Source organism: Cyanistes caeruleus, chromosome 5 (assembly GCF_971803275.1).
Source record: "Cyanistes caeruleus chromosome 5, bCyaCae1.hap1.1, whole genome shotgun sequence".
Lineage (NCBI taxonomy): Eukaryota > Metazoa > Chordata > Aves > Passeriformes > Paridae > Cyanistes > Cyanistes caeruleus.
This window is the reverse complement of record NC_141705.1, coordinates 15,915,452-15,928,855: the sequence shown is the minus strand read 5'-3', so window position 1 is coordinate 15,928,855 and position 13,404 is coordinate 15,915,452. Positions and strand designations below refer to the sequence as shown.

Genomic DNA, 13,404 nt, shown 5'->3' with positions numbered 1-13,404 from the left:
GCAGCAGAAGCCCTGGGGATAGTAACACGGCCCCTGGCGTGGCTCGGCCGGGGCACTGGCACTCCCCTCTCGCCTCCGCACGGCCCGGGCGGGCAGCCCTGCCGGGCCCAGCCGCTCGCCCCACCCACGGCCGGGCCCGGCCCCTCACCCGCCCCGTGGGGAGGCCCATCCGCGCCGGGCACAGTAGCGCCGGAGCGGCGGCCATGGCGGCGGGCAGGGTGCTGGTGTACGGGGGCAGAGGGGCGCTGGGCTCCCAGTGCGTGCGGTACTTCAAGTCCAAGAACTGGGTAAGCGCCGGGCCGGGAGGTGGCGAGGCGGGGAGCCCCGCGGGGGAGCGGCCGTGCCCCGCCGGGCCGGGCGCTGTGGGGCGCGGGTCGCTAACGCGCCGTTCCCCTCGCCGTGGCAGTGGGTGGCCAGCATCGACCTGGCGGAGAACGCGGACGCCAGCGCCAACGTGGTGGTGAGAGCGACCGACTCCTTCCCCGAGCAGGCCGAGCAGGTGGGTCAGTGGCGGGCGCAGAGCGGCTAATGCCGGCTGAGGGGGTGGAGGGTGCACAGCCACCCTTCCTCGGGTGTGCGCATCCCTTCGGCCGAGCGATGCACGCAGCTTCCCCCGGGTGTGCGCATCCCTTCGGCCGAGCGAGGCACGCAGCTTCCCCCGTGTTTGTGCATCTCTTTCGCTGCCGCCCGCGGTGAGCAAGGCGGCTGCAGGGATGGGTCCGGCTCCGTGCAGGAAGCAGGAGCGCGGTCGGTGGCTGTCGTGAGGCCGTACCACAAGATCCTTCAGCTTCTGCTCGTCGCTTCTTTTTAATTTGTTGTAATTCCTTTTAACTGAATATACAGAAAGAGCTTGATCCGGGATATTGGAGGCTCAGCACATACGGCAATTTTGCTTTGTTTTTGTCTTGACTTTTAAAAGTCACAGACTGAACTAGGTGAGTTGTAATGAAGATGGGTAAGGACATCTTAAAATGCAACACTTCTTTCAAATACCCTAACTTACAAATGTGTTGTGTGTAAGTAGATGTCATGCTCAAAGCATACGAACCTAAGCCCCAAGGGATCCCTAGGGGAATGCACTGGTTTCCACAAAGGTGAATGTGGGAGAATCTAAGCCAGCCTAAAAAAATACTTTGATTTATTCTCAGATAGGATTAATTTTTTTACATTTTAAGTTTTGAGCCAGTTTCTGTTACTTAAATACTGAATATCTTCCCAGTATGGATTTTTTATATCTACACAATTCCTAAAACTTTGTAAGAGTAGCATAGAATGTTTACAATACAATTTTAAATATGCTTTTGCAAAAGCTATTGGTTCTCTTCACTTGTTGAGTGATGGATTGTTTGCTATTTACTTTGACAGCAAAAATTCGCAGCCAGCAAATTCATTACCGGCTGTAAGGTCTTATATTTGAAAGAGAACAAATTATTGATATCTAAAAGTATACAAGCTCAAATTTAATGGCCAGACTCAAACTGATGGTTGTGGTCTAGACAGAAGCAATAAGGAGGCTAATCTTTAGTTGTTTTTCTTGCATTGTCATCAAAAATGGCACCAGTAGTCCTGGTCAGACCTGGAGTTTCATTTCCCATCTTAAACAACACCATACTTGGAAGAGAACCTGTCAAAAGCAAGTCAATAATAATTTTTGTTAACAATAGAGGCAAGGGTCAGGTGTTTCATCCCTGATGATCACTTATTTCCAGTGACATCACACACCATGGCTTTTATTTGGCTGACTTTCATCTATAGTTATTTTTCAACACAGTTGTTCTGAGCTTATGAATTGTAAATATTCATTTTCTATAACTGTTTAAATTGCTGTGTCCTGTGTTACTCAAATACATAAGCAGGAAAAAGTAGCTTTAAAGCATTCATGGTGTTTTCCTCTTTACCTTATCAGTCAAGTGTTTTCAGTATGTTCTTGTTCTATGTGTTGAAGGTGACAGCAGAAGTTGGAAAACTTCTTGGTGAAGAAAAGGTGGATGCGATCTTGTGTGTAGCAGGAGGATGGGCTGGAGGCAGCGCCAAAGCCAAGTGTAAGCCTTTGGTACAGACATGCTGGTGAAAACATGAATGATATCTGAGAGAAGTCCTTAAAAACCTGTCTTCCTGAGTCCAGAAGAGGACAAAAGCATCGAAGTACAAAATAGCTTAGTCACAGTGCTTCTTAGTGCTTCTCTGAATTTTTGCTTTCTGTTAAATTTGCACAGCACTTAGTTCCTTTGGTAATATTTGTTTATGCACTAATTTTTATCGAAGAGTTTTGCTGTGCTTTTTGAAGGAAATCAGCATTGTTGTCTATGAGGTGACTTTTGCTGAGATTACTTGTGTCAGGCAAATCATGAAAGTCACACTGGTGTTGTTTCCTAAGTCATTGCTTTATGCATAAAACCTCAGTTGCTTCCTGCATTTCTCTAAGCTGTTACTGTGCAATATTGGAAGGCACTGCCTAATCATGCTACAGAAAAAAACCTTCAGATTAAAAGAAAAGGTTTTAAATATGTAATTTTCATAATGAAATTTATGCTTTGCCCACTACTGTAGAGATACAAGAAGAAAAATAGCCTTGTTTTCTGTCTGGAGTATATCTGGTAAAATGTGTCCCTTTCTTTTCCCTTCTGGTTTGGATGGTCTCAATGAGAAAGGAGATACAGAGGACATGAATTAATATTTTACAATTTGGGGGTAAAAAATGGTAGAAAGCATTCTACCATATAAGTTTTCATAGTGCTGTTGCACTCTCTAACAGTGAGGAAATCAGGGCTAAAAGTCTTCCTTTGGCTAATTTCACTAATTGTCTTCCTAATCAGCTTTATACAAAAACTGTGATCTGATGTGGAAGCAGAGCGTTTGGACATCGATAATTTCCAGCCAGCTTGCCACAAAACATCTGAAAGAAGGTGGCCTCTTGACTCTGACAGGAGCTCAAGCTGCTTTATCTGGAACCCCAGGTAAAATGCTGTGCATGACAGCTGCAGGGACACCAGCAGTTAGAGACAGTTGTTTATCTGAGCATTCTTGTTTGTGAAGCAATAGCTTCACACCCCAGTTTCTTGGCATCTAGCACAAATGGGACCCTGCTGCTGAAACATGTAAGGAAAGTGTAATTTTACAGGTAGCAATATTGAATCCCTTGAAGCTGTAGTGCAAGCACATAGAATCAGTATTTAAATAGTATTTGACATGCATTGGTGAAATGTACTTGGCTAGTATATGAAACAGAAAAAAGTTTGGAAGATAATGAAGTCTAGAGGCACAAAGCAATACAATTACAATTTTTAGACAAAGGTAAATTTCCTATTTGTGTTCTGAAAGACAGAGTCCTTAATTGACCAGTCTTTCTCTTGGTGATGACTCAGCTGATTCTGATAACCATGCTTGTCTTGTTCATGTTCTGATTCCAGTCTACCTTTGCTTCAGACATAGATAAGCTTGTTGACTGTTGGCTTTGTCCTCAGCTAGCTATTTAATAGGAGCTTTATTGGATTTTTAATCTTGTTCCTCAGCTGTGTTGGTCTGCACGAAGGAAGAAATCTGGGAGCAATTTAAAATTAAAAAAAGGCACTGACACACAAGCCCACAGGCAGCAAGAGGGAAATTTGAGACAAATACTCCTATTTCCCAAGCTTTTATTAGTGTCATTTCAACCATATTTTTAAGACACAGATACCAAGATTTTAAAACATATACAATTTATGAATATTCTTGAAAGCTTTGCCTAAAACTGGGCAAAAATAGTCTATATATTTTCTAGTTAATGATTAATCTTTTGTGTTTATAGTGGCATCTGTTACAGTCAAAGTGAAAAGGTTTGTTTTTGAGAATAAGCAAAGGAATAGTGAACTGCTGACTGACTATACACAAATGAAAAAAATGTGAATTCTGGCAAACTTTCATGGCTTTTGTTTGGGTGGTCTTGGGCAGTAGGGACCACAACAGAGGAATCAAAGTGATGTGCCTTCCTGTTTAGAACTAGCTGGTTTCAGCTAGCCTGGATTTTTCTAAAAGTCACAGCAGTGCTTTGGGCAAACACATGCAACTTATTAACATCAGGAAGAATTGGGAAAGAGTTGTTACTCAACTTTTGCAAATATGTCTTATTAGCCTTGTTGCAACCAGCTGTTCTGAAAGAAATGATCTTCCTCTTGTTTGCTGTTAATGAGATTTTTCTTTTCCGATGAGAAAATCTTTCACATAATGGAAACTGAAGAACACTGAAAATTACATGAACAGTTTCAGAAGCAATGTGAGTGTGATGCCTGAGAAATGCATCAGTCATGAAAATGTTTCTAAGAAGACTTAGAATATTTGGTTTATGCAAGACGAGAGAGGAATATGATACACATGTGAATATTTTTATTGTAACAATAAAATAAGTTAGCTAATGCTATCCGTAATTCCTCCTAATAAAAATGCAAGTTATATAATATGTCTAATTACATTGTAGAAGTATTTATATTATATTCAAAATATTTCTTTAGGAACATTGGAAAGGGGCTGAAAAGCTATACAGATGGGTAGGAAGAAAGGCATTCACTTGTAGTAGACAAAATACATTCATGTTTTCTTTGGTACTTTATCTGCATCTGGATTTCTTGACAGATACATGCCTTGAGACATATGAGACCTCTAGTACTCTGATTGTCCAGATCTTGTTCCTGAGCAGTATGCCTTATCCTCTGGTTCCTGCTGCTTTTGCACTGCTAAATGCTGGCTTCCTAGAAAGCAACAGTTTTTAGGAAGAAGCTTGCTTTCCCTGAACTCTATTTATTAATTTTTTTATCATGAGAGTTGGGTTTTTTGGTAGCTTTCTCCACAGGGCCTGTCAGACCTGGTATGCTGACCAAGTAAATCCCAGATTTGAGAGGGAAGTGAACTGTATTTGTTTGGGTCCAAACTCACAAATACCCTAGTTATTTGATGAAAATTAATAGAAGGATTCCTTATTAAAGTCTATGAGCATCTTATTCTGTTCAATTTGTAAACTTAAACCTGTAGGTCACATACTTCAGGGTGCATTTGGATACATTGACTAAACATGCTTGACTTGGTAAGCTGCTTATTTCTGCAGTGCTGAGTTAACTGAGTTCTGGGATAGTTTCTGTATGTCTACAAAAGCCTTTTTATTAATATTATAATTTTTCTTTTAATATGTATGCTTTAATATGTATGCTTTAATATGTTTTAAAAGTCAGATTATTTTCTGGCTCTGGTAAGTGGTCTCAATATTTATCAAACAGTCTTTAGTTTCTGTCATGTTACTGCTGATATTGAGGGCTGTTCTGATTGCGTTCTAATTTGCCTGTTTTTAATTTTTAGGGATGATTGCCTATGGCATGGCCAAAGGAGCAGTGCATCAGCTTTGTCAGAGTTTGGCTGGTGCCAGCAGTGGGCTGCCATCTGGTTCTGCTGCAGTTGCCATTTTACCGTAAGTGGTTGCTTAGTTGTCTCTGCCCGTGTTGTTTTATTTAATTACTGCTGTAACCTAGAGACACACAGATATGTTTGCAGTGTCCTATTCACAGCACACAAACAGCCTCTCAGGCTTCACAGCCTCTCAGCCTCACAGAGAAAGGAGGCATCTTGACTGGATGAACAAAGCGTTATGGAAGTCACCCTAAAAATAATGCTCTTTTCTTTGCCTTTGCAAGGCAGTAGTGAATGCTAGGATTAAAATTTGATTTACATTTAACCAGTTTAACTGTAGCCATGCATTAACATGTGTTTTTTTTTATTTCAGTATAGACAGAACTGTAAAAATGAGATTAACTGTTCAGCAAAGTTTTAGACTTAGCTCTGTGATAATAGTAAGGCAAAGGATTATTTGACAGGTTTTCACTTGAATAAAGATGCTTCTTCATAAGGTGCTGCATACCTGTGCTTGATTGGTAGAATTAAGTTCCTTTGAGGAACCCATAAATCCAAAAAAAATAAAAAAGTTTAACTTCCATTTTCATCAGGAAAGCTAGTAAAAAGTGGATGGCCTGGTAGGTCTTCATTATGTTTAATTTTATCAGTCCTGTTGTAAAAATTAAAAGCATTTTTCTTGCCAGGTCCATATCTAGGTCAGGACCCATAATGTAAGACTAAAGAGTTCTGTGCAGAGATTTGGTATGCTACCTAAATTCTCTACATTTCCTTACACACAATACACTTCTTCTGGTCAGACAGGAATGACATTAAATGTGTTTGGATAATTGACCTTCTAGCTTTATGGGCAGGCAGACACCAAGATCACTGCATTCTTGTGTATGCAGCTCTTGTGTAGTTCTCATGCAAGGCTCTGCTCGTAAGTGAATTTTTGAGAGGGTAAATACTTGGATTTCAACAGCATTTTGGTGAGGGAATTCTGGAAAGTTAACTCTTTCATGTCATCATATGTAGCATAAATATGTATTTTCAAAGTCAAAACTTACTATATTTGCGCACTTAATTTCTCAAAAGCATGGATGTAGTGCATGTGTGCTGTGCAGTACATGTGAAGAAGCTTATTGCTGCCATTCCCCATCTGCATGGGAGAGTTGGGAAGGGAGCTGCAAGCTGAGTGATGGCTCCAGTGGGTGGCTCCTCAGCTAGCCAGGAAGCTGTGGAGTTCTTATCTTAGCTGGAGCCATGGATATACATTGAAATTAATGACTATATTGTGTTAACACACAGGGAGGATGCAAGGGAAATCCTTACCACATGGTGTAAATGTCAAGCACATATTACAGCAGTGAATTGAAGCAGGTGGTGCTCATCAGAAACATGATATATAAATAAAAGGCTTGCTTATCTTTTTTAATCACAGGGTTACCTTAGATACACCTGCAAACAGGAAATCAATGCCTGATGCAGACTTCAGCTCCTGGACACCCTTAGAATTCATTGCAGAGTGAGTGTCTGTGGGATAACTGAACAGTTCCTCACTGTCCCTCTTGCTGCTGCATCTCAGTGCCTGTTCTTTTTAAATAGCTGTCTTAGATTTGCGTGGAATTTTTTCCTCTGTCTTACTGTGTATCTTTCTAAATCATGTTGTGTTTAACTGCACAGGTTTCCTAACTGGAGAAAATTAGCCTAACTCCATCAACTTCAGCTTCTCTACATGAGTTATTTCAGCAAGGAGATAGCCTTAAGCAGCTGGAAGCCAGAGAGTTTCCTAAAGCCTGTAGACAAATTAAATTGCAGACAGCAGGTGCAGGAGACACCTGGCTTAAAGATGAACTGCAAAGAAGTATGTCAGCTTGGGTGGGATTCTTTTTCTTCTAAACTTATTTTACTGCCCAGTTTATGGCATGTTAGTTCAGCTCTCTCAACTGGCAGCATTTCTGCTCTTGTTTAAAAAAAAAAAAAAAAGAATTATTATTTTTTACTATCTTGTCCTGAGTGATATTGCAAAATGCTGAAACTTCAACTGTAGATTATGTAATGGCAGACTGACATTATCTGCCTTACTGGTCTCATTCCCAAGGGTTAGAGAAGGTGCAGTGTGAATATTGCCTTTTGCCATGTGATAGGGCATAGCAGTTTCTGCTGAGGGTGAACTTTTACATGTTTTGAAAGTCTTTTGGAACTGACAGTGGAATTGAATTTACCTATTGCTAATTGTTGAGAGAGTAGTTTAGTTCTGACATCAGATTTCCTTTTCTGTAAATTTAAGGTGGATGCCAGAGATGGAAATGGTTTTAGTTGCACTTTCACAGTTAAATATCAGAATGTTATAATGGCCAGTTTTCAGAGTAAGGGGTCTAGCAACTCTATCCTAGCCATAAAACTGTGTTTCTTTTATTTAAATGCTATTAAGGTAACTAAAGCAGCTCATGCTTCCCCTTTTCTAAATTTTTTAACTGGGAAAAAACCTAGCCACTCTGACACTTTTAGCTCCTGGCCTTTTTCTTTGAGATATTTTAGAAATCCTGTGTGTTCTAAAGCCCCTTGGATTTCTCTGGGCCCTGTGTCCAGTTCTGAGGGTCTGAAACCAATGATCACATCACACAGAAATCACTAGAGAGAGCAGTAGGAAAAGAAGGAAAAGTAATAGGCTTGTATTTTATTCTTCCTGTCAATGTACCTGATAGTAGTTGTAATTTTTTTGTTCTCCCTCACCCTGTTTTGTCTATTTATTTTAAAACAGAACCTTTTATGACTGGATAACAGGGAAGAATCGACCAAGCTCTGGCAGTCTAATCCAGGTGATAACTACAGGTGGGAAGACTGAACTAGTTTCAGCAGCACATCTTTGATGTCAGTCACTTAAAGTGATGAAACTTCAGCAAAGGAGAAGCTGTGGAAAATCTGTCCACCAGTATGATTTGAATGGTCTTCTGTATCCAGTGTTTGTAGTTACTCCATTAATGGAACCAGATTTCAAGTAATATTTCTGTGCTGTCAGTTGTGAGCTATGAGCTTTTCTTTACCAAATAATAACAACTTGTCTCTAAATGAAAGTTGCAGGCTTTAAAGTCTGTAGATGTCCTAATTCTGAGCATTATATGGCAACTTACCTGTTTTCTGTGAAATGGGAATTGTATTTAACCATGTCCTGTGATTGCATACATAATGGTTGGATTTTTTTCTCTGTCAGTAAGTGTTTCTGTCAGCTTGCTGTGAATCTTTCAGTATTTTTCTGTCTGAGAATATAACCCTACCCCTGTATATTATGTTGGCTGTAGCCATAGGGAACACCGCAGTCATATATCATGTCCTAGTCGTGTAACACTTTTCTTCCAAGTGAACGTTCCACTTGAGTTAATGAAACTGAATAGAGATTACTCACTTGAGAAGGAATTCCTAATATGCCTTACAGTTCATAAGCTGCTCTCAGGCCTACAGCTGCACGATAAACAGTCATTCTGTCAAATGAGTAGTATGTCTTTCTCTTAGTCATGATGGTTCTTGACTTTTTCAAAAAGCAAAGTGCCATAAAGTAGTAGAAAAAAGCATACATGAACTTGAAAATGGAACTTTTTGTGCTAAATAAATATATATTGTTTTATGTACTGGGCTGTCTTCATTATTGTAATCCCAATATCTTGATAATATTTTAATTGCTTTAATTGAACATACAGTTCAGTTGTGGTAAAGGACTTAATTTTTTTACTTATTTAGTTCTGATCGTGGTGCATAAAATACATTTCTGTGTGTGCCAGAGATCTACTTTGCCATGCATAGAGGCAGGCCTTCAGCTGGGGCAAATGTTTCCTTAAATCCAGCCATGTTACATGCAAATACAGTTCAGATAAAGAGTGCAAGCATTACCTGTTCAGAGCCTAGACTTACGCAGAATCAGTACTGTTGGATTTTTGGGAGCATCTTGAAAGCAATTAAATAGCGAAGCTGTGTGTATGTTCTCCCTCTGCACTTTTCTGTTTTTATTATCTTCAGGGTTGTGTTGAGGAAGGATTTACTGCCATGAGTCAGAGAACCTTTCCTCTCTTCCTACTGGAAAAGCTCACATGTCCCCATGTTAATTTTAACATAGAATGATTGTCTGTTTTGGTAAGACTGTCTCTTTACTTGTTTTGTTTTGCTGGATGCAATAGTAGAGGGGAGTTTTTCTGTCTGTCAAACTAGTCCAGGACTGTAAATTTATAAATATGCTTTTGATTTTAAGTGGAATGTTTGCAAGGATGCTGCTGTACCAGCAGTTTCTATAGGCTCAGAGTACATAGAAAAACTGCAAGGGACTCTGGTGAACAATGAAACCCTAGGGTGCTACTCAATTATTCTGGAAAAGGGGTAGCTGTCTCCAGATATACTACGGTTACTATATAGCTATCTGTAGCTATACTACAAATTAACATGATATGAAGGCTTCCCTCTGCCAAGCTAGCTAAAACAGTGAATAGTGTTAAAGCATAACTGTGAACACAAGACTTCTAGATTAACTTTCATCAGTTTGCAGGTATGAGCAGAAAGACACAAAAATGACATTATTGAAGCTGGAGAGTGAGAATAGAGGTGAGTATATGACAATGATCCAAGTGTCTGTCAAGCTTGCTGCTAAAGGTGAGAGATTTAACCTGAGGAGTTTGATGTTAAAGAGGCTTTTTGTGCCCAGTTTCATCCTATGTCACTACAAACTGTATTTCAGTTAATTTGCCATCAGAAAAAGCCAACCTGTCACTGCAAACATCTGGGTGACCTGGCTCCTTCACCTGGCCCAGAGGTCAGGTGGTGCTGCAATGAGTGGCAGAAATCTGTCTTTGTGTGGGTGAGTTCCATGTAGATGAACTCCCTGCAGTGCCCACACACTACTAATGGAGACTGTAGTCCTGTTGTGAAGATTTTCAGAGAGTTACAGCATGGTTTGAGCTGGAAGGGACCTTTGAAGATCATCTAGTCCAACCCCCCATCAGGCAGGGATGTCTTACTGCCTATTTCAGAAATAAGTACATGATGAATTGTCACTCTAGTGTTGATAGGAACTTATGAATTGCTCATATTTTGCAATAATATGGCATGATTACTAACACTGTAATACTGCAGAAGTTAGAAGCTTATCCTCCTTTAATTTAAGGAATGCAATATTTATTAATTTTTCATATATATATTAGGCAGCTTGAATTTATCATGTTTTTTACTTGGGACTGGACGGATGTTGTCACATTGAAAAATTCAAATGCCCAGAGCCTGTTCAGTAGGGCATATTCCTGTGCAACCTTCCTTCAAAGATGCAAGCTACTGTTTACTAAGAAGGAAGTCAGGTTGGGACTGGTGAAAAATAAAACACAAATCATACCAGATCAGTCCTGCTTACACTGCAGCTCACTTGCACTCGGCATTCTGCGTTTCACAGGTGTAATATTGTTTGAAAAGAAATATTTCTAGACCCAAGCCAGTGCACCTTGGAGGAGATGATGTGATTGCATGGTCCAGCCATACACACAGTTCCAGTCTCCCCAAGCAGGGATGGCTCTTGCAAGTGGCATCTGATACAAAGGTGCAGAGACAAAACATGGCTTTGTCAGAAGGCCAGGGCAGCTGGGACAGGCCTGCTCTGTATGAATGGGGTTTGTTCCTACAGATTTAGAGAAAATAGATTTTAATAGAGCATAAACCAAAGAGGCTTATTCAGTAGGTTATCAGCTGTATCGTTCTAAATCCAAAGACCTTTGAGGATTGGGCAAGAGCCTGTTTTTGACATTCCAGGTGTTAAGTGGGTGGGAACCTGAGCTGCTGTCTGGACTATGGCTGCTGTTCTGTAGAGCCTGGCCCATGCCCAGTCCCCTTGCTTTTCAGAACCTTTTGTTCATTGCCAGACTGAGTCCAAAATGTTTTCCAAGTTCACTGGGAAGTAAAATTCACATATTTTACCAACAGGTTTAATTTGTTTAGTTCTATTTTTAGGAGAAAATTTATTTAATTTATCTAATAAAAATTGTCATGGAATAAAGATTTAGAATCATGCCCTGCTTCCAAGGAAAACAGAGAAGTTTTCAAATACAATAATAGCTGAGTCATTCAGTCCCGTTCTAAAGTAACCCAAAATTGCACTTTGAAATCTTTTGTTGAAATATGCTAAACAAGTGTGGGTTTTTTTTTTTAATAGTGGAATGAAAATTACTACCACAACAAGAAGTAACGTATATTATCTTTCTTCTTCCTTGTATTGGCTCACTGGAAGGAAACAGATGGGGACTGTAATAGCATGTGGAGATGCTTCAGACTAACCCTTGCAGTGTTGAACAAGGTGAGAAGTAGGCAGACATCTGAAAGGCATTGCAGAAGTCAATAGCAAATGTCACTTGAGATTTAGATCTCTGTTATTCTTGCACTTCCTGAAACATCATGTTCTGAAGGATTTGCTCTATAAATACGGCTGGTCTCAACACGGTCTGTGAGGGCTCTCGGGGTACGATCACAGACTCCCACGGCTGAGCAAGGCTGATCTTCAGGAATGCCAGCAGAGGGCAGAGACTTCCACTCGATTGGGGAGATTACTGCTAAGGAATATCTTTTTATCAGTGAGGATTTTAACCATGCCACAGCCTCTGCAGGGAGGCTCATCCCCTTTTTTTGCTTTAGTACCCACAGTCTGGCCTTTCTGGCCCTTCCTATGCCAAGCACATGCAGCCTACTCCATATACCAGCTTCAGAAACCATTCCATCAACTTCAAGCAGAACTAACCAGAAAACTGCAACAAAATCCAACAAACACCACCACCAATACACAGACACACACACGCACAAAGAAACCAACAACAACAAATAAAGAAGGCTGTGAAGGGAGTCCCACATCAGGGTGTACCATTGCACTCGACCTCAGCAAGTGGAATGATGATCAGTATTCTGCAACACAGCTTTAAGGGCTTGGACACAGTATGAGTAGAAACAGGTTATTTAACTACTCTACTACACATAAGGGTATAAGAATTTCCTAATCCAAGCAAAAAAGCCGGTAACTGTTCAGACTGGACTGGTGTTAACAAAGAGGTGGAATTTGGAGACATAAAAATTAATTACTACAGGGTTTTGAGTATGAAAGTTTTAACTCCTTTGCCTGTGAAATGAAGGAATGGATAATATTTTTTAAAAAGCTATTTCAGAGGAAACAAAAAGTAGCAAGCCACACAATTGTGATTTTTATAGTTTAGTATTCACTATCCAGTGCCTTCTGTAGATACGAACTACATTACTAATCATAGTATTTTCCTTGTATGAATTTCTTAAGCACTTTCTATGTACATACTAGGATGTTCTTTCAAAGGGAAACCATAGTAAAACCTTGATTGAAACCCCTGGTTTCTGCTCCTGGTCTGGTCTAAGACTTTGAATACATCCCTGCACCTGTACCTCATATCCTAAATATATAGGAGACTATTTTATAGTGCGCTGAGATCTATTGATGCATCAGAACATATGAATAAAACACAGTTATCTCAATGGGTATAATAATAGAAGCTCAAAATACCTCTTTTTTTCATTGAACTTAATGTAAAATTGTGACTACAAGAAACAGTTGTATCACTTTACCTCCAGTCATATTTGATGACTTGCAAAGTGTTTTGTCAAAGACTGCCTCAGCCTGGTAGTTTGGACATCACTTACCTCTGTATCTGGTAGTATGTAGTGATATTTTCTCTCCTGTACAACAGGCATTAATTTTTCATGACTATCACAGCTGGAATTTGAAAATACCTTGTTGGTTTTAATTTTGGACAAACCAATTGCTCTTTTTTTATCAATGTATCCTTACATCTCAGTGAGACAGGACTGTGGTAATAAAAGAAATGGGCTTTGTAGTAAATTCTGGATCAATATGAGTTAGTTATTAGGTAGTTAGCTTTTTTATTTAAGACCATACACAAATATTACCTGAAAGTAAAGGGTCTCTTGAGACCCCAAGAAGATATTTTTTCCGGTTGTTGAGATCCTTCTCTTATGCTCAGATGTCCATATATTTTTCCACCCTCCATG

At 40.1% G+C, this 13,404-nt stretch overlaps 2 protein-coding genes across 3 annotated transcripts in view; both read left to right on the top strand.

Moving 5' to 3' along the window:
- The first annotated feature begins 96 nt into the window (after window positions 1-96).
- QDPR (quinoid dihydropteridine reductase) lies at window positions 97-8,984 on the top strand. Of its 2 annotated transcripts, XR_015287134.1 has the most exons (8): window positions 97-287; window positions 407-499; window positions 1,946-2,042; window positions 2,817-2,957; window positions 5,326-5,434; window positions 6,797-6,880; window positions 7,039-7,219; window positions 8,120-8,984. XR_015287134.1 is itself a non-coding variant. In XM_023925804.2 (7 exons), the coding sequence occupies exons 1-7, from the start codon at window positions 204-206 to the stop codon at window positions 8,226-8,228; spliced, it is 717 nt and encodes a 238-aa protein (XP_023781572.2). In that variant the 5' UTR covers window positions 189-203; the 3' UTR covers window positions 8,229-8,984. The 2 variants fall into 2 exon arrangements, 1 of the variants encoding a protein (XP_023781572.2); XM_023925804.2 differs by lacking the exon at window positions 7,039-7,219 and having other exon boundaries at window positions 189-287.
- Window positions 8,985-9,882: 898 nt separating this feature from the next.
- LDB2 (LIM domain binding 2) overlaps window positions 9,883-13,404 on the top strand; it is a 389,815-nt gene continuing 386,293 nt past the window's right edge. Inside the window, exons 1-2 of the mRNA XM_086890196.1 lie at window positions 9,883-9,945; window positions 11,612-11,677. The gene's annotated coding sequence lies outside the window, so the exon portion shown is untranslated. The remainder of the gene's footprint in view (window positions 9,946-11,611; window positions 11,678-13,404) is intronic.